The following is a 27,428-nucleotide window of genomic DNA, read 5'->3' as shown; positions in this document are numbered from 1 at the left end:
CTGCAGAAAAAAATCCCCCAGACCAACAAATAGTATCATAAAGCTTACACTGAAAAGCTACTTCGTTGGTAATTAGTGTCCTCATAATCACAGCCTAACCAGCATAGCACAACATAAGCATCACATTTAATGCTTTTATTTATGTATGGAAAAACTTGAAATCAGCATTATATAAGTGTGAAGATAAGACTTAGAAGCTATTGTACTTAGTATAAACATCATACAAACTGCTGTAGCTCTAAGGCTAGGCTGTCAGGTACTATCCTCAATGTTTGGTGCTAGCTATTTAGAATTATAGAATGGTTTGGGTCGGAAGGGACCTTTAAATACCATCTAGTTCCAACTCCCCTGCCATAAGCAGGGACACCTTTCACTAAGTCAGGTTGCTCCAGGTCCCATCCACAGAATCATTTAAGTTGGGATATGATCCTTAATTTAAGTGGAAGCTGTTTCAGAAGGTTAAGAAAGTGATGATGTAACACCAGAAAATGTTCAGTCCAGAAACTAACCTTCTCTCCTGAGAAATGATCAGGAAATAAATATATCAGCAAATTAACTTCCTTGCTCCAGTTGCAACTACCACACAATACAGAGAAGCTCTCTCTTTATCCGAATCCTCAGGTTAGCTTAATTTTAATGATTTTGCAAGTTAAAGCATTAAAATACTTGACAACATTGACCGTCTTACCGCCAGGTCTTTCATGCTCTCCATCAGTATGTAAAAGCATTGAAATTGGCATTCCAACATTCTTAGATCTCCCAGCTACAACAACATTTTTTCCAAATGTTTGGATTCCTTCAAAGAAAACACAGAACAAAACAGAGCACAAGATTTTATTTTGCTATTTGGAGATAAACCCCTTCTTCTCAATGCCCAATATATAATTATTTGCCGTTGCAGAATGCTGATACCAATATGACTTGGAAACCCACAACATTGAAGCCCCAAAACAAGTTTTGACTTTCAGAGTAGAAACAGAACTGGCAACTAATTCAGGTCATCTAAACTTCCTTTCGGAGGGACTTAATTTCTGTTCTCTGATCACAAAGTGAAGCAGAAGCTCGTACGTCAGTCAATAGGAGCATCTATAGCTACACATTAAAATGTCATATTATAACTATCCTTTCCCCTTCTAGTGACCAATTACATGTTCTCATTTCTGTTGTTCTCCCCACCACCTTGCCCCACAAGAAGTTACAAATTGATATCTTGTATTTAATAATTAATCACAAAGTTAGGTAATATTCTAAGTTCCTTGCAACACTAACAAGCAGAAAGGAAGTAAAAAAAAAAATGCTTTGAGTATTTCACATGAACCACCACCTACGCTTAATTAATAGTTACAATACTGGTAAAAAATAAAAATAAAAATCTCATTATCTTTGGCACCTCCTTATTTTTTTAGACTGATCCCCTAAACACTGTTCTTCAATGAGTGCAAAACATTAGGATAGCCCACACCTTCTCATTCACACCTGACTTCATTCATTTTCTGCTTCTTAAATAAAAGTTTCAATATTGTTCAGTTTCTTACCTGTCCGCTTTATTATTTCCCACACGGCAGCAGCAGTTGCAGGTATTATCGAAGGCTGATCAAGACACAGACGTCCAATGTTAATAATATGAAATCCATCCACATCCTTTTCGGGTGCGATAGCATTACAAACTGTTCGCTCATCTATATGGTCTGGGAAACATTGCTTTCTAATTACATTTCTTTCACTTGTCAGGGGTCATCAATCCTACCCGAATCATTACACTGAGAAAAAAAGTTTCATCTAGCTAAAATAATTATCTCCCCCTCAATGATGAAAGTTAGAACCTCAACCCTCCTAGTCATCTCCTGGAAATTCAATGAGTCAGTGCACAACATTGCTAATAGAAAAGATTTGGTCAAACTTTAAGACTGATACTCAGCTATCAATGATGACAATTATTGAAGAGTTTAAGCACAACACTTGAGTCTCTTTTACGATCTAGAAGCATTAATTATCATTTGGCTCACAAAAATCATTTTGTGCATATCACCCCTCTAACAGACAGCAAGATACATGACCTAAGTTTTAATCAAATGTAAGGAAATGGTAATCTCAAACAATTTTTACAGGTCTTATCTTCAGTTTTAATTTTATAACATGACAATTGCTTTAAAGAATTTGCCAATTTGGGGGTGAAGATAGATCCTACTTCTCTGGGAAACTAAGAATGAAAAAAATGTGTGATAGCAAGGAGCTCCAAACATTAAATACAGTTGAAATGAAGATACCTGCACATAACTTATTATTTATAACTATTCATTATAAGCATTTTTCATACATGCTAGCAACACAGGATAAGTCTGCAGCTGCTTAAAGCTTACAATACATAAACATTGATAGTAATAATTATAAAGATGTGTTAGCCAGTTCCAACTCTGAGAAGTTACAAAACCAAATATAAAAGTTACACACATTAGGACACTAGAGAAACAGCTCTATAAAGCATGTCTCCAATCTGACCCAGAAAGGACATTTAAAAAATATATTTAACATTTTCCAGAACTACATTCAAGCTTTAGTACCATCTCAGAACGAGTTTTTGCATCTCTTCTGTAAGGATGGAATGCCCATTCTAGGCTAGATCCCTAACTGAACTCTGCTATTGTGAGGTGACACATCCCAAAGGCCAATTCGGGGTGCATAACAGGATGTTTAAAAAAGCCCAATAAAGGGAAAATGAGTGTTGATCATGAAATTGAGACGTTTCCAATAACAGTGTTTTATAGACATCTTTATGGTATTCAGTGGTCACCCTGCTCTATTCATGTGTTGTCATATTTTGCATAAAAAGAAATGAGCTAATTAAAATATATCATGCATACTAAGGAACTTAAAACATAATGAGCTCATGTTAAAAGCTTTCCAATTAAAACAAACAAAAAACACCTTAGAGTTAAATCAGACCACGCTTAACAGGTTTTACTATTATGATTTGAGATTGGAACTTTATCCCTTGGGAAAATGGAGAATTCCTTCTGTATCCTACTGATATGGGCCTGTGGAAATTAAGGTGTTAAGTAGTAGAGCAATGTCTTTCCTGTCTGTCTTTAGCTTCCCTGAAACAGACAGGCAAAAAGTCAATTTCATGTAAGAGGCAGAGAAGTCTGTTTCATATGCATTTTTTCCACTAAGAATTGATTTATGGAATTTCAGAAAAAGGGCACAATGTACTGGAAAGAAGTACAACTTTATAGCTAGGAACATGTCAGCTGGCACGGGCCTGAGAAACAAAGATGCGGACACCTTCCTGGCCTCATCAGAGTTGCTTATAGAACGCCGGCTTGATCATCATCATCATCCCCTATGCTCCTCCAACAAGAAACAACAGCTGCAATTGTTTATGTAGTAGAGTAACTACCTAATGTGTAGCCTTTACTTGCCACAAGATATTCTTCCTGGTTTACTTCCACTGGGCTACAGTATCTTCCCCCCCCCCTTCTTGCTCCAGAGGAGCAAAGCCATTTCTTCAGTGTGTTAGTGCCAGTCTCACAGAACACGCTTAGCCTTCTTTCAGCTGAGGTTCACCCAAACCTCCTTGCTGTCATTCCAAGCTCTTATTTACACAACAAATAACGCGTGCCTCCAATGCAGACATACTAAAAATGAAGACTGGTTTTCAAAAGAGAGGACTGATGAAAATGATAACAACGGAACAAAAGAGATTCTTAAATATGCCACGTGGATCGAGAAACATGGACTGGAAGCAAGGAAGAAGCAGTTCAGCAGCAGCGACGAGCTCCTTAGGAATCTTCTTGAGAAGCTGTACAGGGCCCTTGCTATGATTTTAGTGCTTGGCTCCATGGAAGCAGGTTGCTCTTTGGCTGGCACTGTCCTTCACAACAGAAGGACGTGATGTTTATCCCAATTTGTCCCACACCTCGTCACTGCTTAGAATGCAAAAAAAAAAATCATATTTTCATCATTTTATCTCAGACAAGCATCTAACATGTCACAGCCATCTTCCAGGCAAGGGAAGAGATAAGGAAACTCTCCACGAAACCATTACCATATCAGAAGCAATGCACTCAAAAGGTGCACAGAAAGGAAGTTTTCCTCGGGCAAAGATGATAATCCTCAAAGTTAAGTTGCTCCATCTCACAAAAGTCAAAGAGAACAAAGCTATTCTCTGCTTCTATTTTTATCCCAATGTTGATCAAAAGCCACACCTGTGTGTGGTTTATTGAAAAAATAAATAAGTATCCAAAACCACACAACCATCCCAGCTGTGGGGTAAGCAGCCACTACTGATCAAGTTTTCACAACTTCTGGGCTTTGTATCCTTCCATTACACTACAAGTTGAAAGGACTTTGGAAAATTGGAGGTAAATAACTTTTCTGCCCTTCTCTCTAATGTTCCTTTGCCAGAGCATGATATTTAGCAGTAAATAAATAATATCAAGTAATAATTCAGCACTCTAAGCTACATCCATTATAAAAAGAATTCCCTGAACATTTTCAGTTCATGATGGATTAGATATGTACCTTTACTGTATATCTACATGGACAAAGTGGTTTTGGAAAGGTTCTGCTGTTAACTAAATTACTCCAAGGTTTTACTACGGTAGGCAACAGCAAGGCTTCAAATTACCAAGTTCTACAGGTTAAATGAAAAATATTTAGTCTTAACATAGTTACTGTGACATGCTGCAGTTCTTGAAGGGGATGTTAACCCAGTTATTTGTGGCCTTAAAACATTTAAAGGTACTAGCAATAGACACATGAATTGACACAACTAGAGTCATGTTCAGATTGTTTCTTTTAAACCTGTTGAACATTTGAAAAATCACTAAGGCTTCAGTCCCTTGTTGAATTATGTATCACTCTGTACAACGAAGGCAGACTGCTCAAAAGCCTATTGCACGTCCTGATCCATCTGATATCAAGTATTTCTGCAAGCGGTACCCAACTATTTTATGTAGGGTCAGCACAAGATAGATATGTGACACACAACGCCCACACCACCTCCCTTTTCTGGGGAATGCCGCCACAGATTGCGGGTCTGGAGGGTGGCTCTCCCCTATGTTACACACACTGCAGAAGTTTTCAACACTGACAGCTGAGGGATGAAATCTCTTGTATCAGTTCTTGTTAACTAACCTGTCTGCCCTGATCTCTTCTTACAGAGAGAGATCTTTGTTCTAAGCAAACCCACCACTTTCAGCCAGCTCCACTAGTTCTTTACTTTATATCCAAGACCTCCTTCTTACTGGTGTTATACTTCCACCTCGTGGCCAACTTATTCCAGCAGGTGGCAAATTTGGGCACAACCATTAGGTAGTTTTCATATAATATGAAGTGCAAGAATAAGAACATAAATCAGTGTTCATTTTCCAAAGAGAGGACAATGAGTCTATTATCAATGTGAACAAAACACATCTTTCTCTTCCTCCGTAAACATACCACCTGTCCCGTTGATGTTTTGGGGATACACAATTAAGACTGTAAGAACTGCCTGAAAGCAAAAACCAAGACTACAAAAGGGGAAACAAAGAGCTTACTTAAAAACTGATCTTCCACTTCACGATCACTAGTTTTGTTTACAAACACTAACACACATCAGGTCCCACCTTGTGCTAGGAACTTGCATCTATAAATCCCCAAAAAAGACCACTTCTGCACTTCAGAGCCTACAGTCTAAATATGTGATAAAAAGCAACAACTGGAAATACCAAAGTGGAGCAAACTCAACACGCCAGTCAGTTTATTACAGTTACTCTAGTAATTCAGGCACATCTCTACAAGAAAGTTTACACTGGTTTAAATAAGTTGATTTAGGTAAGTTTGTAAGAAAATCTGCAAAGTTTACCTCTGTCTAAGGACCATCTTGCCAGCTACTGACAACTCATTTGTACGGATCAGCCAGGTGAGTTTTTAGTATGGACTGCAAAGGGGTAAGTAAATCAGCTAGAATATTATAGAGGCTTTTAGGTCCTTAGCACAGAGCTCACCTGGAACACTGGGGAAAGCACAGAACAGGCAAGAATTGGAACTACTGTGAGAAAGGCTGTAGCATCATCTGCTAAACAGCATAACTTGGCACAAGGTGGGGGGATGAAGAGCAAAGGTCTGTGGCAAAGGTCTTGGAGTTCAAGGAAAAGCAGTGCAACATGTTAAGAAGAAAATAAAACCAGAGAAGTCAAATAGATAAAATGGACAGGGTTGTTCTGTATACAACAAAAAATATTTCTATAATCTCTTCATTTAGTCCTTCATTATATGTGTCCTCTTTTGAGAGTTTCTTGTATCACTGAGACAGACTTGCCACAGCAAAAGGCGTTAAACATTTTTCTCTCATGCTGACTGTATTAGAGGGGTGGGATAAGAGATCACTTACCTGGGAGAGGTAGCTGAACTAATACACCACTAACTGATGGATCCTTGTTGAGTTTCAATGTCATATCTAACAGTTCTTCCTGAGAAACATCTTCAGGCCTTAGTACGATCTCACTAGAAATGCCTGATAACAGAAACATATTTGTAATCAGGAAATTGATGTACACAGAGCTTATTCATTTTGTCTATCAACCTGCCTGATGCTTGACAAACATCTTCAATAATCATGCAGTACTTCCAAAAAAAATCCCACTTAAATTCTATGGGCTTTAATGCTGTATTTCCAGTTGTCAAGTGCAATCTCACAATGAACCATGCAAAAAAAAAAATAAATCAGTAGTTTGACCAAGTAGCTTCAAAAGTAAAAAAAAAAAAAAAAAAAAAGTTTTAATACTGGTAATATGACTGTTTTGTTACTATGAGATAAAATTCAGATTTTTCAAGTTACTTCACAAGATTGCAGCTCCATGGTGAGCAATAAAGTTGAAGTTTTCTGTTTAAGCTACTTCCATTTGGAAGTGAGATGCTGTACTGACTGGTCCTTATTCCAGGATCAGGGATTTACTTGAGTAAAATCAAGTAAAGATACAAAGGAGATCACTCTCCTACTTCTAGATATATATGTTTATATATATATTTAAAGCACTGTATCTTGCCCTTACTACAATAACATTTATATTATATTGTACATACCTACAGCTGTAGCTGCTTTTACCTTGTTTCTGACATATATATGGCTAGCTGGATTGTCTCCTACTAATACAACAGTGAGATGAGGCCTCTTGTTTCCAGAGGATATCCACGATTCCACATCCCTTTGAACTTCCTTCAAGACTTCTTTAGCAAGCTTGGTCCCTGAGATAACAGTTGCTTCATCGCTATAAAGACAAAAAGGCACACAACATTTACCTCTAAAAAATTGCACGAACAAGACACTTTTTAGTTTGTAATCTACTGTGTTAAACACTTGCAAGTCCTTGGACTAGCCAATTCAGTAGCATTCCAAATATTATTTGAAAAAATTCTAATGCAGTACAAATCCACCTGTGGAAAAAAAAACCTCTCATTTAAAGGGAATTTTATTATCTTCAAATGCTTTTCAAATAAGATCATCTAAGTGCTACCAGTGCATACAAAAGAGAAGCTTCACCTGCCTTCTGCCTCACACCCCACCGTCCCAGCACACATAGCCAATCTGGTTTAGTAGTTATCAATTCCTGTGCTTGGGAACAGGACACAAGAGCAGTCGTACACCGTGAAGTTGTTTCTGTCTTAAGGAAGTTTTCTACTCACTCTATAAACTTACTTCAAAAAATATATGTGACATGGGATTCTGTCCAAAGCTTGATTATAACGTATCTAAGCTAATTTTAAGAAAGCTGAGAAACACCTACACTGATTAAGTCAAAAGCTGCTCTTACACCCTCTGTTTTCATGTCCCCGTCCTTCCCAAAATCTTGCTCTTCACCTCAACCAGCACTACGGCAGACAAACATCCTCCTCCTCCTAGGAAGTGCCCACCACCATTGCCCTGCCTGTGTAGCAAAGCCAGAGGAAAACTCAAGTGTCTCATGCTTCCAACTGGCTGCAGTCCCCCCCAGCATCATTCCCTCCAGTGATCATGACCCCAACCAAGGATGTGGAACCCCCCAAATGCACCCCTCCAACCTGCAAGAAATAAGCCTTTAGTATGCATCGCTTTCAGGTATTATGATATTAACTTTTTAATGAAATAAACCAACCTTTGTAAATCAACTTTACTGCTTAGCAGGGGAAGGAAAGAATCAGCAGGAACAGAGAGAAAGCCAGAGAGCAAGGAATTGTGGTGTCACTGACTCAGTTAGAAACAGTGTATGCTATACAATTTGACATCATGCTTTTAAGCAGCCAAGACGATGAAGTTCCATTTCACTTCTTCCAGAGATACGTGCACCTTCTGCCATTCTTGGTAAACCTTAATAACCCAAGAAGCTAAAAGCAGAAGGGTGTGAAGTTAAGTAAACTGGGCAGGAAGAAATTCCCCAGAACACCAAAATACCAGGCTAAGGCTTTATATAAAAGAAGTCATCTAAACTTCACTTCTCTATCTGACTGACAGATGAGGAAATCCTGTCTACATTTCAGACCACTAAACAATAGTGCTATGAGGATTCAGCTACAAAGAAGAACAGAATATCTGAACACACACTTTTCTGGGCCAGAAATAATAGTAGCCAACTCTATTTTCTCCTACAACTCATTCCCTTCAAACAATATGACAATTTTTGAGCAATAAGATGACAACTGTTGAAACGTATTTTAAAATAACATTTATTTCAAGTGGAACACAAGGTAGATCATGGGTGGCAGAGGGTGACATTAAGTAAGAAATTCAACTGACAAGTCCAGCCCTGGACCTTGAGTGATACTGGTGACAACAAAATTCAAACTTAGCCTTTAAGAGCTTTACCAATTTCTTTTGTCAACTTCCTGTGCTCTCCTCAGTGGCTAGCTGCTCAATGATCAAGTGCGTCTCTACCAAAACTGCTCTTTAAAGCCTGTTTTATTGGCAATCCCCACATGCCAGCTTGATCTTTCCTTGCTTGTTGCCTGTGTGCTTACTGTCAGCAGAGGTGCTGCTCACCTTGCACAGTGTGCATGACGTTTCTGCACTGCAGAAGCTTTTACCTATGCTGTTTGAGCCTCTTGCTTCCTCACAGAAACTCAACCACTCCTAACACAATATATACCTACAGTTAAGCTTCCTTCCACAACTCTCCGATATTATGACAGCAACAGCTTTTCTGACTGTGAAAATGCAGCAAGGTAACACCTAGTCCCTGGAAACAGAACTACAGATGCGGAGTTACCAGTGAGAAGACAGACTTGATCTTACCGAGCTGAAAATAAACTCGAGCTTGCTCCTTGGAAAAAAAAGGCTTTACAGGTACACACAAACAGACCATAAACCCTGCTTGGAAATGAATGCATAAATTCAACATGACTACCATTTGACATATTATAAATGTCCCCAGTAGAATTATGGCACCAACATGGAAGAGACTTAAAAATAATAACAAATAAATAAATCACAGTGCCTAGTATTTAAGGGAAAAAAAAAAACAAAAAGCAAAAAACAAAACCACCCTGCTGAAACCAAACTATCCAACCATTCGTCCCATTAAGCAAACCAACTTAGGGCACAATACATGAACATCTTGTTTCCTTCAATTTTACTCCAGCTTTAGCTACTTCCCAATATAACCTTCAGCACTGCTTAACTTGCATTAATTTTTAAATTAAAAAAAAAAATCAACATGTGGTTTTATTTTTTTTTTTCCTATAGGCCTCCTCTTTATGTTCTCATTTCCATACTTCTCACATCTGAATGATTTATGCTTTGGCTATACATGCCTTTGGCACAGGACACTTGATTCCACGTACTCATTATGCTAAATAAATAATCAATGCTCATCTATGTAGCAATGGCACGTATATTTAATGATACAAAAATTTAACAAAATACATATTTAATGATACAAATGTATATTTAATGACACTACTTAATTTTTTAATGGCAGCAGATACAAAAGCCACATCATATTTCATTTGTACTCTAAATGCATTGCCAAAGTATTAGTTCTCCTAATCCTTAAGCAGCCAATTTTAAGTGCATGCCTCTTCCCCAAAAGACTAACCACATACTCATTAAGTTTTGAGGATCTCATGTAAATCTGACCATACTCACCCCACCACATTCAAACTTCTCAGTCAAACAAGGACCAAAAAAATCAAAAACAAATGAACAGAACCACAGTGCTAAAAAAAAAAGAAAACAAAATACCACAATACACACACACAAGAAAACAATCATCCCCTCCCCATACACATACTATAAGCTAGGACAAAACGTACATAATATGTCATAGGTAGGAGGTGCATTGATTACACTACACGATGCTTGCATCTTTCTCAATACAGCATAAAGCAAATTTTACAAGCCTAAGTGAAAGTCAATTATAAAAGATAAAAACTTGACTGAACAAACAGCTTCAAGTTTAAAGTACTCTAAAAAAATGGATACTCTGGGGCATCCCAGATTATAGGAAATCAAAATGATCCCACATTAGTTCACATACACAGAAGAAAAAAAACAAACTCAGAACATGGCATGAAGGTGTGGGATGGCCCTACTTCCAATGGGCTATCCTCTTCTGATATTCCCATAGCCATGTGGATACTTTCAAGATTTAAAAAATAATAAACAAACAAACAAAACAAACAAACAAAAAAAAACACAAAAAACACAACTTATCACTTGACAGTGTAGCTCTATTTGCCATATCCATAACTTAAAGGTGCTGGGGAGTGAGATGCTAATAAGTACGTATGCATTTATGCTCTTATGGAAGTGACTCCAGGTCTCAAGGATAATCTCACTGAAAATGATGTATAAAAAATACTTATCTAAAACTGTGAGCCTTTGCTTTGGAGGCTGACTGTGAAACACACAGCAACTGAAATCACTAAATAATTTGTGAAAGGTCAGTATCTTACAGAATTACAGATAAATAGCCTGTGAAGTTTCAGATGCATTGTTCTCTACTCATCTCCTCAAAAAAAAAAAAAAAAAAGAGAAGCAAAGTAAAACATAAGCTTTTTTTTTTTTTGTGCTGATCTCTCTAAATCTTATTATTACTTGTAGCAGGCCGGAAAGCTTCCCCCCACCACCATCCACTCATGGATGGTGATCACAGACCTGATTCTACCCATGCAGGCTCGACCACGCACGATTTACTAATCTCAGTACAATGTTATCAGCACAATCCTTTTTTTGAGCAAAGCAAAGCACAGTAGCTTGATAATGGTTCTGAAACTCAGCATCCCTGTTGCCACAAGGCCCAGGCTATTAAAAGCTTTCCACATGCCCACCAGATTCCACCAAGAAGAATCACTGGAACCAACCTGTAAATATTGCTACTGCAACAACCATCGCTTGGGTTGAAATGTTCACCATTTCTTAAAGTTCCCTTGCACAGGTTGTGTAGTAGATTTGAAAGCTTATGTCACTATCGTATATAGCAAACATAACCCTTTTTCTAATCTTCCTTGAAGACTATCTTACTATCTAAGAAAGAAGTAGAAGCTTTGCCCTATCTCAGCCAGCACCTAAATCATAGGTTTTACAGAAGTAAATACAAATGAAACAAGTGTAAAATAACCATTACATTACTTAGAATATAAAGATTGTATTCTTCCTTCCCAAAGTTAGGTATAGTGCAATCAGCAGGTATTAAGTTGTGTTACCATTCTGCAAATCTACTTGATTAAACACAATTAAGAAATCTCAGTACTTGGTGTTCACACTTAACCATACATACATGTATATCAGTTATACAAACCGAAATCTCGGTACTTTAATAGGTCATCTAGAGAGGTCCTAAAATGAATTACTTCAGTACTTATATTATCTTAATTGATCATCTTGTAGAAAGCCAATATATTGCTCTTCTTATAAAAGATTTTAACGATTTAAACTCCCAGAATGAATTACTTATTTTTACACCTTGTGCTCAGTTAAACTTCAGCTTCTGTTACTTGAACTCAGCTTGACACATCAAATAAGAAAAGTACACATTTTACTTCTATTTTCTACAGGGACAGCAGCATTTACTACTTTCCTTCATTATTATTTTCTGTTGAGTCCAGAATTTCATTTAGAATTCTGTACAAATTCAGGATGTTGTGGAAGCACAAGTTATCTGTTGTCTAACAGAAGCGTGGTTTAAATTAAATAAAAACCTCTCTGGTAAAAAAAAAATAAAATAAAGAGACCTAGTATATATATAAAAAAAAAAGAAATTGATTAGCTATTAAAAGAATAAAAGGTTGATATCTCCAGCAGAAATCACTTCCTCAGCCTGAGAACCCTGACCATCCAAAACACAGACATCTGAACCTTCTCTGCAAATACGCATGCTTGATGCTTTAACATGCATTTGTACACACAGGCAGTTAGCACTGGTGGTGTTTAACATATGCTGAGTTAGTTTGCCCAGATTAATGTATTTCATGCTAACTTGCAAAAGCAAATAAAGCCTTCTGTTTTAGATAAAAGTCAGAATGACTTTCAACCACTACAGATCTGATCAGGTTTTCGCATTACTCCTTTCTGTACTATATCCTGGGGGGAAAACAAGGCTGCACCTAGAATAACATTCAGTGGGAAAAAAAAAAAAAGACACACAAAGAAATGATCTAAAAAACAATTTTGCATTGTCTCAACTATAAGAAGCCACACAAAAATAACTTGCAATTAATACTAATGAGTTGCACATTTGTCTATTAGCATAGCCAAACAAGGAAAATATTTGGTGACAACTCACCATATGGGCCAAATAAAGCCAACAAACACCAGATTTATTGAGGGACTCGTGTCTAAACCTTGTGAACGCATGGGTGTTAGAACATTAAGGATTTTTAAGTATTACCCTAACAACATATGGAAAAAATGCAGTGGTGAGTTCTGAAAAAAAAAATTATTTCCTCTGCTAGTCTTAAAAATAGGGAGAAAAAGAGATTAAAACAAAAACACCACACCTATCTCCACATTAATAAGACAGTATATACATCTGCTCAAGGAAAAATGCTCACGGCTGTCAAATTGAGAAATAGCAAATACTGTAGCATGTTGATGCTTAAGCAGATTGAGAATCTAGGTTAACTCCTTCGATGGAAATATTACTTGAGAATCACACCAAGAAAGGCATCAGGTATACAGAAAGGTTATACACTGCAACAAATTAGCCAAAGCACTCAAAATAACTGAATTATTTTTTTAAATATATCCACACGGAAAACTTGACAGGGTGGGATGTCAGTGAGCAAGCACGTTTGTGCTCCTTGCCCCGCTACCATCACACCTGCTCGTGGATGCTCTTGGTCTGAAGCCTGTCTGAAATTACAACAATTCACGTACTGAGTCTTTCTTGTGACTTGCAAAACGTTACACCAAGACGCCAGCTACTCTTTTAGATCCACATACACACCAGTCCAAAATCATATGAGGCTTCACAACAGGATCTTCTCAACTCTATATATACACCATAATTTCCAGTGAAAACCTCAGTAAAAGCATTATCATAGGAGCACCTGCTTTTACCTGAAATTTAAAAAACAGTTACTGCCAACAAGGAACAGAAGTGGGCATACGTTTTTCCAGAAACACAGACATTTGTGCAGAAAAACTGCAGAATCACATGCACCAACAAAACATACACAATGCCTAGAAGGTGAAGATGCTTAATGCGGTTATCACGGTTTTGCTTACCAAGCTTTTCATGTTTGAAAAGAGGCTACAAAGCTTTCAGCAAACACTGCAGTGCTATGTGAGATACACAGACACTGCTTTTAGTCTTTTTCCCCCATTTTTTACTTCATACTCATCCAGAAGAGAGCAGCTGCCTGCCCTTCTGAGGGCAGAGATGCAAAAAGATGGACCCCCACCACCGCATTTTCTCTCTTCAGAGAGAAATTCTCCAGTATCCATTAAAATATCGTTATACGACCTGACAGACGCCAAAAAATCAGTACAAGCTAATTCTGCGTAAAACAATCAAGACACAACTGCAGGTCCCGGGAGCAAAATTATCCTGAAAAGGCCGATTTCTGCCAGCAGGGGGAAGGAAAGCCGAGCCGCCAGGGCTCTCCCGCCCAGGTCACCGCGCGGACCCCCGGGGAGCAGCCGGGGGAGGGGGGGCCATTTTGTGTCGCCGCCCCACACCTGAGGGGGGGCCATTTTGTGGAGCCCCCACCCCGCGGCGGGGGCGTGGAAGGCGAAGGCGCCCCGTACCTGGCGGCGCTGCGGGGGGAGCCGCTGGCGCTGCGGGGCGCCGGGCAGGACAGGGCTCGCCATCTCCTCAGGGGAGCCAAGCAGGGGCGCAGCGAGACGGTGAAGGAGGAGGAGAAGGCGGCGGCCGCCATTTGCCTCCCGCCGCCCACGAAGCGCAGCCGCAGCCCGGCGGTGGAGGGAGGAGCACGGGGCAAGTAGCGGGGCCGGGGGCGGGCTCGGAGGAGGAGCCGATGGCTCGGAGTGGGGCAGCGAGGCTGAGGGGCGAGGCGAGGCGGCAGCCCGGGAAAATTAAAAAAAGGAGGGGTTTGAGGTAGAAAACTCCTCAAGAGAAGGAGCGAAGGGCGGGCGGCGCCTTTGGCTTTTGCTCTGCCTGGATCCTGTGAGCTGCTGTTCCCGCCAAAAGGCGGCGTGGCGAGCCCGGCGGGCTCAGGCAAGCACAGGATCCCAGAAGTGTTTAGTGTGGAAAAAAAACTTAAGGTCATCGATTCCACCCATCCAGCTAACACTGCCAAGGCCACCACTAAGCCAGAGAATCATAAAACCATGTCCCTAAGCACCACATCCACACATTTCTTGAGTAGCTCTGGGAATGGCGATGCCACCGCTTCCCTCGGCTGCCCCTTCCAAGGCCCAGTCAGCCTGTCTGTGAAGAAATTCTTCCTAATATCCGATCTAAACCTCCCCTGGCACAATTTGAGGCTGCTTTCTTGCATGCTATCACCTGTCACCTGTGAAAAATGTCTGACACTAACCTCATTATAGTCTCTTCAGGCAGCTGCAGTATGATGCCCCACATAATTCTCAGGTACATCCTCTTGTTTTCCCAGTGGAAGTTTCTTGGACTTCCTTGTGATTCATATATTAGTGCCTTCTGTCATATTTTATTGTAGACTTTTCTCTACATCCAGAAGAGAAGAAGAAAACTAAACAAGATCTGAAATACAAAGCATGCCAAAATAGTAACAGCAATCTTACCTGCAATACTGAGCCTGTCTGAGAGCTGGCAAATTCCTTTATGAAACTGGGGAACGCTGTGTAAATGATACAACAGATTACTATGGCAGTTTCTGCTATAGCACTGGCAAATTTTTTGATCATTTAGGTGTTCACATAAGGCTTAGGTGCTTACACAGAAGATGTACATACTGTTTTTTAATGAGGTATCATCCTAGATATCTCTCATATCTCTTCCAGTCTTGTGTATATTATTTAAATCTTCCCTTTTAGCTTGCCATCTCTTATTTTATATACAGTAGCAACACCCTCTAGCATGTATGTACTACATTAATTGTAAAGCTTTCTTGAAAAGCACACTTATCTGAGATTCATTGACTCAGTTATAAACACTGCCCCTTATTTCCATGATTATTTTTTGTCACTACCCTGTTTGGAGAGAACTTAACATGTGAGGATATAGGAATTCTCATGAAAATTTATGGTCCTAAACAGATACCAAATCTTTAAGACATAATTAGATTAGATTCTAAATCAAAATACTGACACTTACATGCTGCTGGAAAGGAAAAAATGTATTTCTTTTTACTTCCTTTCAGATAATCCTGAAAATGAAGTAGGTTACTTGAAAGATATATATATATATACATATATATATATATAAAAAGAGGAGGTAATATATTAAGTTAAAGAGGATAACAGAGAACATGACAGAGAACTGAAGAAAAAAAATCACATTAGTACTAAAAATTGGTATTACAGAGATGAGAATTCTGTCAAAAGTTTCCTTTTGTCAAGGAAGAAGAAGGTTGTCTACTCATTGTTTTTCATTATTATTTTTGTGTGTGTGTGTAAAGTGTATACTTGATTATAAAATTTGGAATTGTTGCTGTTAAAGTTTTCCACAGACAAAATATCCAACAAATATTTCTCTTACTCGTTAGTACACTAGAAAAGTAGTTTTATGATAAGTATTTTTGGTAAAATTTGCTATTCCGGTTGTGACTGAAAAACTGTTTTAGATCAAAAGTACATGAGTTACAGAATGTTTGCGAATACAGGTGAGTATATTCTTATATTCAGTGACGATAAACCCAACAACAACAGAAAAACGAAGTTATCTACTATCTTTTGCAAACTCATCTTTTATATCAGTTGAACTCCTTCAAATCATATCAACCCCTAAAGACATATGAAGCCAGGTATTCGATACCCAGTAATATGAGGATGAAACCTTTTTTCTTGTCCATAGTTGCCTAGTTAGGCCTTAGATCCTATTTAAGTTTAAAACTAAAATATCACACTTTTTTTTTCTTTTTATTATTTTTAAATAAATTAACTTTTGCATCATATTGGCCATCTCAGCTTTGACCTTGAGGCTATATCTATTAATAATTACCAAAAAAAAAAAAAAAAAAAGCTATTTTTATCAGTGGTTCACACCACTGCCTTTTCCTATGACTCCTGGAACAGGATAATCTGAAAATCCGTGTCTGCTGTAAGAACAGTTCAATCTAACAGCTCCCAGAGCAAAGCCTACAAAAAGTGACCCCATTGCTATTGCTAAAGGTGCACTGAATACATTACATAGAAAACCTTATATAAATACTACAATAATAAAAAATAGTAGCATGTTATCCACACTGAGCTGGTGAAATTGGTACAAAAGACAAAGCTGAAAATATGCCATTTTTTTTTTGCTTAACAGTTAAAGCAAAGTTAAGCATCAGCAGCTGCGAAAAGGTAGGTAGTCTTAACAGGTTGTTTCAGAGTATGTTATACTTTGTGTGTTTTTATGTGAAAATGATAACAGGCTATAATCTTTGGGTATTAACAATCCCACCAACCTAAAAATATCACTTAATAGTTATTTGTGTCTAAATGGGAAGTTGATTATTTTTCTTTTGGTATGAAGCCATATCACCGTTCTCTCATCTTGTAAAAACCCTTATCAGGAAATGTAGCTTAAAAAAAAAAAGTGAATAATTTCTTTTTATATAATTCCTTTTTATATCCTGGGGGAATAATATATCTTTGATGGCTGCTCTGCTTTTTCTTCTCTTTTTTGTCTTCCCAGCTACTGGAAGCTGTATATTTGTATAAGATAAAAAGGCTGAGAAGAAACACAGTCTTAGTTTAAGAAAAAAAAATGAGTCTTACTTTTGGAAAAACATAAGTCAAAAACATTTTTCCTCTTAGGTAGCTTTGTATTTGAATTTATTTATTTATTCATTCGTTTATTTTCCAGCCATTCTTTACTATCTCTACACCCCTCTCCTCTGTTTTTAAAGAACACCGATATCCTGGATGAATTTATTTCTGTACTTGCACAAAGGGATGTGCTTTTCTTCCCTGGTTTTCGAGGTCATGCTGGAAACGAGCCACCAGGAGGCGGCATTTCCACGCGTTAGACTCGCTTTACGTTGTTGCCTTGTTCTGGTGTCTGCTGGTTTTTAGGATCTGGAAGAGAAAATGAACCTTGAAGCACAGGCAATCGTTCAACCCCCCTTTTCCTTATGCTTGTCCTGAAACTATTAAGAGCCTTCAGGCTGCCAGTGCACACAGCATGTTTAGAAAAATCTTGGCTCAAATACACAGTTTTAAGGCATGAACTGAAGGAACAAATACCTTGCCAAGTCTATTTTAATGAGATTTTTTTTTATCCTAGTTACTTTGGCATACCTTTCTTAGACGTCAAAGCAGTAAATCAGTGCTCTCAGAGCACTCAAGAAGGCTTGAGCCCTCCCAGAGCGCTCTAGTTTATGGATAGATTGGGATCAAATTTTGAGCAAAGATTCTGGTGTTACTTTTAAAAACTAAATACAATAGGAATAATTAACCAGTATACGTTAACCAGTAAATGTATAACAGTATACATTTATAATGCGTTTCACAAACTTTATTTGATCCCCTAAAAGCATGTTTGGATGAAGAAACAAGGAAATTATTTTCATTTGATTTTAAATCACACAACAATCCGTCTTACTACAAAACCATTAATACCTAGTAATAACTACTATTATTGTTACTAATATCTATTGCTAAGTAGCAGCAACACCCAGATTCTGTAGTCTACTTGCAAAAATACATAATATTTTGACTATTTCATCATTTTTTATTCTTAGCCAAAGAAACCAAGTAGCCTGTTTGAATCGCAAGGAATTTAAAATGTGCTATAAATACACACAGATTCTACTCAAACAGTGTGATTTCCCAGTCGAGTTTAGAGTTGATAAATTTGCAATAGTCTGCATACTTGTTCTGCCACAACTCTTTGAATATCTTGCCTCTGTACTTATAACTCAGCTCAAGTGAAACCAAGGTATTTAGTCAGTGCTGCCGCTCCTTGCTATGAGCGCAACAGCAGGAAGCATGAATTTTCAGCCTTGGAAAGCTTCTCTTAAGCTTCATTCACGTGTTAATCGTATTTGTATTTTTATTTTATGTTATTTCCAAATAATCATTAACAACGATAAACATTGCTGAGACTTAGCATGTGGTTTAACGACACAGCATAAATTATTTCTGAAAAAGGGATCTTCCCATGGGTCTTACATTACAGGTTGTTCTCAGAAAAAAATGCCCATGAAAATTGTTTTTCTGATGACGTAAATCAACAGAACATAAAACCAGCATTAAAGGTGGATTTTTACTTCAGTATACTCATACAGTTAGCACTGTTACTGAAGCGAACACATGTTATGAGTTTACATCAAAGTAAATTTTCACTGAAGTCTCCAGCATACCCATACTATTTATCTTCATTCTTGTCACTTGCTAAACTGTTCTTCATCTGTCTTTGTTTTTGAAGCCCCTAGAACTCATCTAGCCACTAGGCTGCTACATTTTTTGGCAAAGCACTCTTTTGTTCACCATCCCAGGATGTAACTTTATCTCCAGTTTATTTATATCACTCAAAAAAAAAAAAAAGGAAATTCTAAAGACACGTTACAATTTTCAACAGCTTTTTCATGCCAAAAATTTAGAAAAGATGTTAGTATAGCTACAGTTACCTGTATGAGACTCTAAGCTCATGGCATTTGCCTTATGAAAATATATACTGTCTCAAGCCTTCTACAAAATTATAGACACTCCAAAATACCTGTCGCATGCATATTGCAGTTACTGTTGCCTTATATACTTTGACAGTTTCACCATCTTTTATGGGAGGGAATGAGTGACTTGGCAGCAGTAATATGCCAGTGGTACAAAGTTCCCATCTTTTTTTTTACCTGGGTTTTTGGTTTGTTTATTTATTTATTTATTTATTTAACTTTAGGGGCACAATATTTCTGTCTAATACAGGATTGAAATTCCATTGCTGACTATTTTTTTTTTCCTTTCAGGCAAGGACAGATGGTCCCTTCTCAAGTTTCATTTCCGAGGGCTGAGAGGTGTTTCCTTCTGAACATGCAGCAGAATGCTGTTGTTTATGGCTGAGGTGAGTAGCTAATCAAACCTGATGAGCAGGGCTGCAGAGGGTTTAAAGGTGTCTGGGAAAAAAATACAAATACTGTGATGGGTGCGGGCTGCAGAAAGATAAAGACAGATTTGAATTGAGTTGCCAAGTTAATTGCTGAGCACTCTTCTTTTTGGAAGCTAACTTGATGTGCTGGAGGGAATTGATAAATCGGAGTCCAGGGACCAAGGGATTTGGGTGTATCACTGTTGAAGAGCTTGTGTGCTGGCAGCTGTCTTTGATCACCAGGGGAATTACAGGAAAGTGCTTAAAAGAATCTGTGAATATGTGCAGCTGAGCTTGGTCATTCTCTCTTTGAGAAAAAGGCGGGGGAGAAAACTTATGAAGAAGTTTCTTGTAATGTTCTGATTTGCCTTAAGTGTAAAAAAAAATGAGGTCCATCTTAAACAATTGCATGACAGTAGAAATATGGTTTAATACACTTATGATGATGAGTGCACTGTTCCTGGAAAGCAGAAAACACTGATCAGAATCAAAGTGCAATCTGGTATATCACACAAAAATGGCTGGACAAGGAATAAATTGGTCTTTTAAAAGCCAGTCTGTAATCAGTGTGTTTGTCAGGATCTACATTTGTTTTCTTTCTCTGTATTTTAAAAAAAATTAATATAATTTGATTCCTTGTTCTTCAAACTGGACTATTTGCCACTTTAATTTAGATTTAGTTACAGACTTAATTTAAAGTTAATATTCCAATGAGGAGAAGAGGAGTAGCCAACTTCTTGAAATAAAAATAGGCTGGTGTGGGATATATTATATTTATTGTCTAGGTACTACAGAAACAGTGTTTTTCTGGAAACTGATATGAATCCAGCACTTTACTGAAAGGTCACCAATGTAATAAAAGTTATAGAAGAATGTATGCAAAACATCCTAGAATGAATTATCAACAATCCATTGATGAGGAGCAACAAATATAGGTATCAAGTGCAGCATCATACCTGAGATTACATACATCGGGTAGATGTGCTGCTAGCAGGTAGGAGGATTACTAAGGAAAACTTTGGGCTGGGATGAAAAGTCATATTTATGCCAACACACCAATCAGGAAAGATAAGGACAAATTTATCCTTAGTACATGTATAATTCTTTTAGGTTAGTGGATGACTTTTGCTTATGATGCCAGCTGGTTCACATAGAAAACTAAGATGTTTTATCTTCTCTGTGCAAAACCATTTCTGTACAGAGCATAAGAACCTGCTTTTTTTGTTTAGCCTGACTCTGGAAAGGAAAACCCTTTAACTACAAGGCCTTCACTGAGAATGTGTTTTGCTACTTCACTGAAATAGTACTGGCAAAAAAAAAAAAAAGGCAAAAAACAAAGCCTATAATAATTGTTGCTGGTTTGCCAAGTGAGTTTCTACGTGCTGTTCAGCTCATTTTGGGATATACTTTCTGTGTTGAAGAGGATGAATACATCTTCACTGAAGCACGCATCACTCTATTTTTAAGGCTAAATAGAGTGTTTACAAGAAATTATCCTGGCTGCCTACAGAGCTCATTGCAGAGAACAAACACATTATGACACAGACTGACTGTGCTGAGGGGGAAGACTCCAAAGAGACAAGGAAAAACAATTGGTTTGGAATTAACTTTGAGGCTTAAAAAGGAAAATAAGTTAATTAAAATTAGGCGACAGTTACAGTATGCCACATGCTTTTGAGATCTCACTAGGTTCTGACTTAACATCCCATTTCCAGGGAATACAGCTTAGTTCAGGAACACAGAAATCAAAAGCAACCTCTTAACTGCAGCCAAAACGTTGTTAGCAGTGTTCCATAGTTAATTATTTTGGGAGTGGCTGGAGTAGTTATAGAGGATTACTTCTCGATTTGCTCTTGGCAGAGAGATGGACTCACTAATTTCCTGGATTGTTTCTGTCTCTAATTTCTTCTAGTTTCCATCCCCATGGTGAAAATAACAGAAAATGTCTTTATTTTGTTTCTGATTTGTGTACAGGTACAACAGTTACCAGCTATTACTATTTAATTTTTTTTTTTACCTCCAGATGAAAACTCTGAAATGCAAATTTAAAGCAATTTTAAGTGCTGCAAACTCAGCATTTAATTTTCAGAACTGGAGCAAGTGGTGTGCTCAGGTAACCTAGAACGCCAATGGCATCCTGGCCTGCATCAGGAATAGTGTGGCCAGCGGGACTAACGAAGTGATTGTCCTGTTGTACGTGGCACTGGTGAGACTGCATCATGAATACTGTGTTCAGTTTGGGGCTCCTCACTACAAGGACACTGAGTTCCTTGAGCTTGTGCAAAGAAAAGCAGTGTGGCTGGTGAAAAAAAAAACCTGAAAAACTGGAAGAGAAGAGTTATGAGGAGTGGTTGAGGGGAGTGGAGTTGTTGAGTCTGGAGAAAAGGAGGTCTTTACAATCGATCTTTACAACTAGGTGGAAGGAGGTTGTAGCAAGGAGAGGCTAAGTCTCTTTTCTCAGGTGGCAAGTGGTGGGACATGAGGAAATGGTTTCAAATAGTGCCAGGGGAGGTTAAGATTGGATATTAGGAGGAATTTCATCATGGAGAGGGTGGGTAGGGATTGGAAGGGGGCCCAGGCAAAGTGGTGGAATCCCCATCCTGGAGGTGTTTAAGAGATGTGTGGTCATGGCACTAAGGGACATGGTTTGCTTATGGGACTCAGTAGGTCAGGTTGAACTTGATGACCTTGAAAGTCTCTTCCAATGGAAATGATTTGATGATTCATATGGTAGCAGTGACCATTTTCGAGTACTCCTCTAGGGTAAGCAATTTCTAATTTCTGCTTCTAGAGTCTGCAACTATGGATAACAAAAGAATTTCCTAGCAATTTCCATTGAAATATCATTTTTATTTTTTTTCCCCAGCTAATCTAGTTTATTACCAAACTGCACAAAGACTATAACAGTAGACTATCCAAAGCTGGAACTTTAAATGGAAACCCTCCTTCCAGTTCCACATTTCATGCCATGAAAAACAGCTTCAAGGGTCCAATCCAGTTTTAATTTGCAAAATTAGGCTTAATGTGACTGTGTGTGTTTGACTATCTATAAGCATATATTTGAAGTTTGGAGAGTACTGTCAGGCTTATCTTTCTTTATGCTTAGTACTTTTAGAGTTGCAAGAACTGATTACAGAAGGTCCTAGGTCGCATGGAGACTTTGGAAAAAAAAGGAGTCTTTTTATGTCTTGCTTTCCTTGCATTTATTGTTGGGCAATATAGTCTCAAGTTGGGTGGGAGGCAAAAGTCCAGGGTTGCACAAGAACATATATTTCCATTGCTGTTTTAGTAGATTAGCTTGTATGTGAAGAAAACATATGACACAGAGGAGGAGGGAAGAATTGCAGCAGTCTTCACTGATCCAAAGTTTTCAAAAACAACATACAAACTAGCAGCTGTTCCAAGTGGTAAATTACCTCTGTCAGCTCTTTAGGGAAACTGTTGGCAGATTTTTTTGCCCCACTCTTTGGTATGCACCAGGTAGTCAAAGTAAAAATTCTGCCTTGGAGACCTGTGATTTTTGCAAACAGCAAAGTCAAGTGGTCAAATGAAACTGGACGTAGCTCTGTCTGGAATTTGTGCAACTTCTGAGACAGCGTTGCTAACAGGACAGTGATGCACTAAAAGTCTGTTGAGTGGTGGCCAGTGCAGGCAGGACTTTCTCAAGGGTGTGGAGAAGGAGCAGAAATCTCAGGTCGCCTGTGAATTGCAGGAAAGGAATGGTGAGGCAGAAGGCAGAACACGCAGCATATTCATGGGTGTGGAGTGGTACTGCCAAGGTTGGGGACGGAGGTTGCTTCCCTGTGGTAATTCCCTAGTGCCAGTGATGGAAACAGCTCGTTTAATACCTGGGTTTGTTTTCTCCTGGTTTATCAAAATACACAGTGCTTTGGTGTTGCAACACAGTAAGGCATCACCTATACTTGTGCCTGTTTTCCACAAGAGAGATGAGGAGGGACTAAATCCAACTTCTCTTAACTGTGGCAGACTGCTGAGTGAAGTACATATTAATTTCATAAGAACAGCCACCCCAGATGGGATTGAAGACCCATCCAGCCCAGCCTTGTCTCCTTTGATGGTAGCTAAAAGCTTCTAGAAAAGAATAGATCAAGTGTGGGGCAAGAATTTCCCAGAACTGCCCCTGTACTGTCAACAATTCGTGTTCCACAGACTTCCTGAGCTAGTCTTTAGATTTTATTTTTTTTGGCCATATGTCTACACATTATCCATAGGAGACATTTGTAAGCTCCTAATATTTGCAACATCCTTGACTATGACTTAGCCACATGTTATGTGATTAACCACCTTTATTTGGTTTCCAGCTGTTTGCTGCAATCAGGCCGCAGAGCACATCTGTGTAATTCTGAGGCATTAAGACACAAGTGATTAAACGTGGGCTACTTGCTTTAGTGGCCTTTCAGTATAAATGCCTTCATGTGGCATTGCTCTAAATAGAAGCATTTCCTACACCCTCAGGGCTGTTGCAATGCTCTCCCAGGAGAGCTGTGTTTGTCAGTCTAACCTAAAGGACTGGATTTGGGGCTTTTCTACCCCTCACGCGACAAACCAAGAGGCCATTCATCCCTCTGGCATGCCCCATGGAGCCTCTATCGCAGTAAATCCATATGATAAAATTTGTGTGTACTAAACCTTGAACACTTTCATGCAAACCACTTAAGGGTAATTGTGAAAATAAACCAAATGAGAAATAAGTAAATTACAGGATACACAAAGAGTAGGAGTATGTAATTTATTTCATAATTGTTTCTGCATTGTTGTATTTGTCATAAGCACGTAATGCCATATCAGGCTTGAACAGATGTAGTAACCAGGCAAGTGGCACTGGTCCAAGAGAATAACGGGAGCTGTTGTATTTTGCCCAGTGCCTGTTTAAGGTAGGGTGTGTGCAGTTGGCATGACAGCTACATCTGAATGTTTTGTGCAGGAATCAATCCAATCTGTAGCAGACAAATGGGACAGAGAAGGGAACCGAGTGTGTTGATGTGATTAAAAAGTCCTCTATTTACTTTTCTGTGTAAGAATGCTAGTTTTGAATGAACTGAGAAGTAGTTCTTCTGTCTGTTCAGCACAAGTAATTTTCCTTAATGCCCTTCTAATCCTGTTTTCATCTCCAAAGGACATTTAAAATGCAGAATGTCTCTTACATTGTGAAGAGGGCTTGCCACGACAGAAAAGATTTGATGACACCTGAATATCAGGACTCACATGATTCTTATGACTTTGAAAAGAACTGGTGCGCGCTCAGCTCTTTGGAAAACCCTGGTGTTATTCCTAAGACCCAGTTCTATACTCTTGGACTGTACCTCTGTCCTCATCTCTGTCCAACTGACTTAATTACTGCCTGTGTGTGGAGAAAGATTTGCGAAATGATGGGTAAAACTTAAGCCAGGAGACCCTGCTGCTGTAAGAATTTTATAAAGTATAAATGGTGAGGGTAAAGATGGTTGTCAAGGCAAAAGTTAGGAGTATAATTCATGTGGGGATGCTATGCGCTCTATGTTGGAGTCAAGGTGTGAGGAAGAAAATAGCTTTTTGGAACTAGTATATATATTTTTTTTTAATTGCAAGGGACATAGGCAATGATTTGGCTGTATTTAAATGTAAGCAGGATATGTGAATCTTTTATTTTGCCGTCTGTGGTTCCTGGCCTGGGTGGGCAGGAATGATCCATTAAACACAGAGGGAAATTTGCTGTGGAGACTGCCTGAACTCCTTCAAGACAGCTCCAGCTGAACTGGGAAAGAATTAGCTGTTCTGTTAAGGTCAACTGCATGATTTGATGCCGCTTGTGGGCTTAAATATAAAGTGCTGGGGTTTTCAGCATTGAGGTCTAGTAATTCTAAGAAATATGAATGGTAAAGTTAAATTCAGGGCAAGGTTTTATGTTGGGGTACATTAAATTCTGTGGAATTCATGTTCATTAAGGTTAATAAGTTTGCATAAAAGGTAATGAACAAGCACATTTACATGGGTGTGCATTCTCTGGTTTAAAAATATGATGTGTGTAGAGAGCTGTTGAACAGTATGTGTGTAGAGGGAACAAAAGCCATTTATTTTAAATCCCCCTTGAAAATGAATTAGAAAAATTCTGCAATTACCAACCTAATTTACACAATCTGACCACAGTGGGTATTTCCTAAAAAAACACAAGTATCAGTCACCTATACAATGTTCAGCTCCAACCAGCTGTGCAATACAGGACTTATTTTCACTTTCTTCAGCCTTTCCAACTTTGTGGTAGTGGCACAGCAGTAGATAATGTCTGGAATTTGACAGCTGCTTATAAAATCCTTTTGATTTCTTCTTGAGAAGGTGAGGGCAGATACAACTGCACCCTAAAAAAGCTCTGGGAACATAACTAAGGGCATAAGCCCTAACACACAGACAAGTTTTTGAATAAGCTGTGTCCAGTAAGTGAGGTAGATGTGCTGGCAGAACAAAAATGTTCCTTATGGATCTGCAGGCTTTGCCGTGGCTTCTCACAGCACGAATCTCCAGGGTAGCTTTCCAGAGGGATGCAAGCAGCAGTGTTGGTGCTGTCATGCTCCATTGCACCCCCTCACAAAAGATGCAACTCTTCCTGACAGCAAAGAGTTTCTTATCTTAGACAAAAATGCTATCCTGGGCAAAATACTGTTTGTTTGTTTGTTTGTTTGTTTGCTTGCTTGCTTTTTTGTTTGCCTTATTTTTAAATCTGCTTTCACGTTGCTATTTGAATAACACAACTGAGTCAGGGAGCAAATTTCTTCCATGTTCCTAGATGACTTGACGCTTTTTTACCATTCTGAATATAGATAAAACTAAATATTTGCTGATGTGGAAAAAGTCTTTTTCTATTCCTTATACAGGTAAAAGCTTAAGATTTTTTATGCCACTCTTTAATGTGTGTTTCAGAAGCGTGAAGGAATCCAATCTGAATTGCAGCTTCTTCAGGTCCTGAATGTCAAGCAAAGGGTTTTAAGCACATAAAGATAAGAAAAACATAGATGTGATTCATCCTGCTCTGGATAAACTTAGCCAGAAAGGAAATAAATTCTCAGTGTCTGAAACCACAGGATATTTACAGCAGGATTCTGTTACTGAAGTTGAAGTGTATGGGCACTGTCAGTATAGCAAATCAAAAAATCAGATTATTTTATTGTTAGTTTCTGAGTTTTGTAAATACAGTTAGACTATTTAACTTCCTTGGTAGGTGTTAAAGTAGAAGACGATAGCTATTTTCTAAACTGTAAGCCATTATGTAGAATTCAAATGATTCTGACCCTCTTTGAATTGATGCACTTCAACAGAATCATCTAAAGCTTCAGAGAGCAACACTCAAATGCTGAGCCAACCTAAGGCATTCCTGGTGCAGTTAGTAATGGTGTTAAAGCTCCAAACAGATTATAAACTTCAATGTCCATGTCTAATAGCACTGTAAAAACTCTACTTGTTCTGGAAGTGACACCTTGCTTTTAAAAACAGAGAAGCATGAAGCCAAACTAGAATGGTGTAACTGTGATATTACTAATTGTATTGGGATTGCTACAGATGTGAACCTGGGCTTTTTCTTACTTGCAGAGTGGTCAGTATGAACTGGAAAAAGCCATTTGTGTTTCAAAATCAGTGCCATCAATCAGTGATACCAGTAAGCTCATACTTTAAGTTCATAACCCATGAGCTCACTCAGCCGTGTAGGTTCAACCGGCTTTTTGTCTGGCTTAGACTTTTATATGCTTACATCACTTCTAAAAATGACATTTATTTGAGGAAGTTCTTGAGCGTTTTATCTTAAATCATAATTAT

The 27,428-nt window shown here is 38.4% G+C and overlaps 1 protein-coding gene and 1 long non-coding RNA gene across 4 annotated transcripts in view; one reads left to right on the top strand and one right to left on the bottom strand.

The window, feature by feature from the left end:
• MTHFD2L (methylenetetrahydrofolate dehydrogenase (NADP+ dependent) 2 like) overlaps positions 1 to 14,417 on the bottom strand; it is a 36,759-nt gene extending 22,342 nt beyond the window's left edge. The window contains exons 1-5 of one of the 3 annotated variants that reach the window (XM_068680440.1): positions 14,204 to 14,417; positions 7,066 to 7,250; positions 6,374 to 6,496; positions 1,536 to 1,688; positions 689 to 796 (exon numbers count right to left, since the gene is read on the bottom strand). In XM_068680440.1, the coding sequence (XP_068536541.1) occupies positions 689 to 796; positions 1,536 to 1,688; positions 6,374 to 6,496; positions 7,066 to 7,250; positions 14,204 to 14,334 (700 nt within the window). In that variant the 5' untranslated portion in view covers positions 14,335 to 14,417. The remainder of the gene's footprint in view (positions 1 to 688; positions 797 to 1,535; positions 1,689 to 6,373; positions 6,497 to 7,065; positions 7,251 to 14,203) is intronic. The other 2 variants (XM_068680439.1, XM_068680437.1) reach the window with 2 other exon arrangements.
• A 4,194-nt stretch (positions 14,418 to 18,611) lies between these two features.
• The window catches only part of LOC137855834 (uncharacterized), a 49,701-nt gene continuing 40,884 nt past the window's right edge, over positions 18,612 to 27,428 (top strand). The window contains exons 1-2 of the long non-coding RNA XR_011095982.1: positions 18,612 to 19,362; positions 19,504 to 19,598. This is a non-coding gene — a long non-coding RNA (uncharacterized lncRNA). The remainder of the gene's footprint in view (positions 19,363 to 19,503; positions 19,599 to 27,428) is intronic.

Source organism: Anas acuta, chromosome 4 (genome assembly GCF_963932015.1).
Source record: "Anas acuta chromosome 4, bAnaAcu1.1, whole genome shotgun sequence".
Classification (NCBI taxonomy): Eukaryota; Metazoa; Chordata; class Aves; order Anseriformes; family Anatidae; genus Anas; species Anas acuta.
The sequence above is the reverse complement of the archived record's forward strand: the minus strand, read 5'-3'. Positions and strand labels throughout refer to the sequence as shown.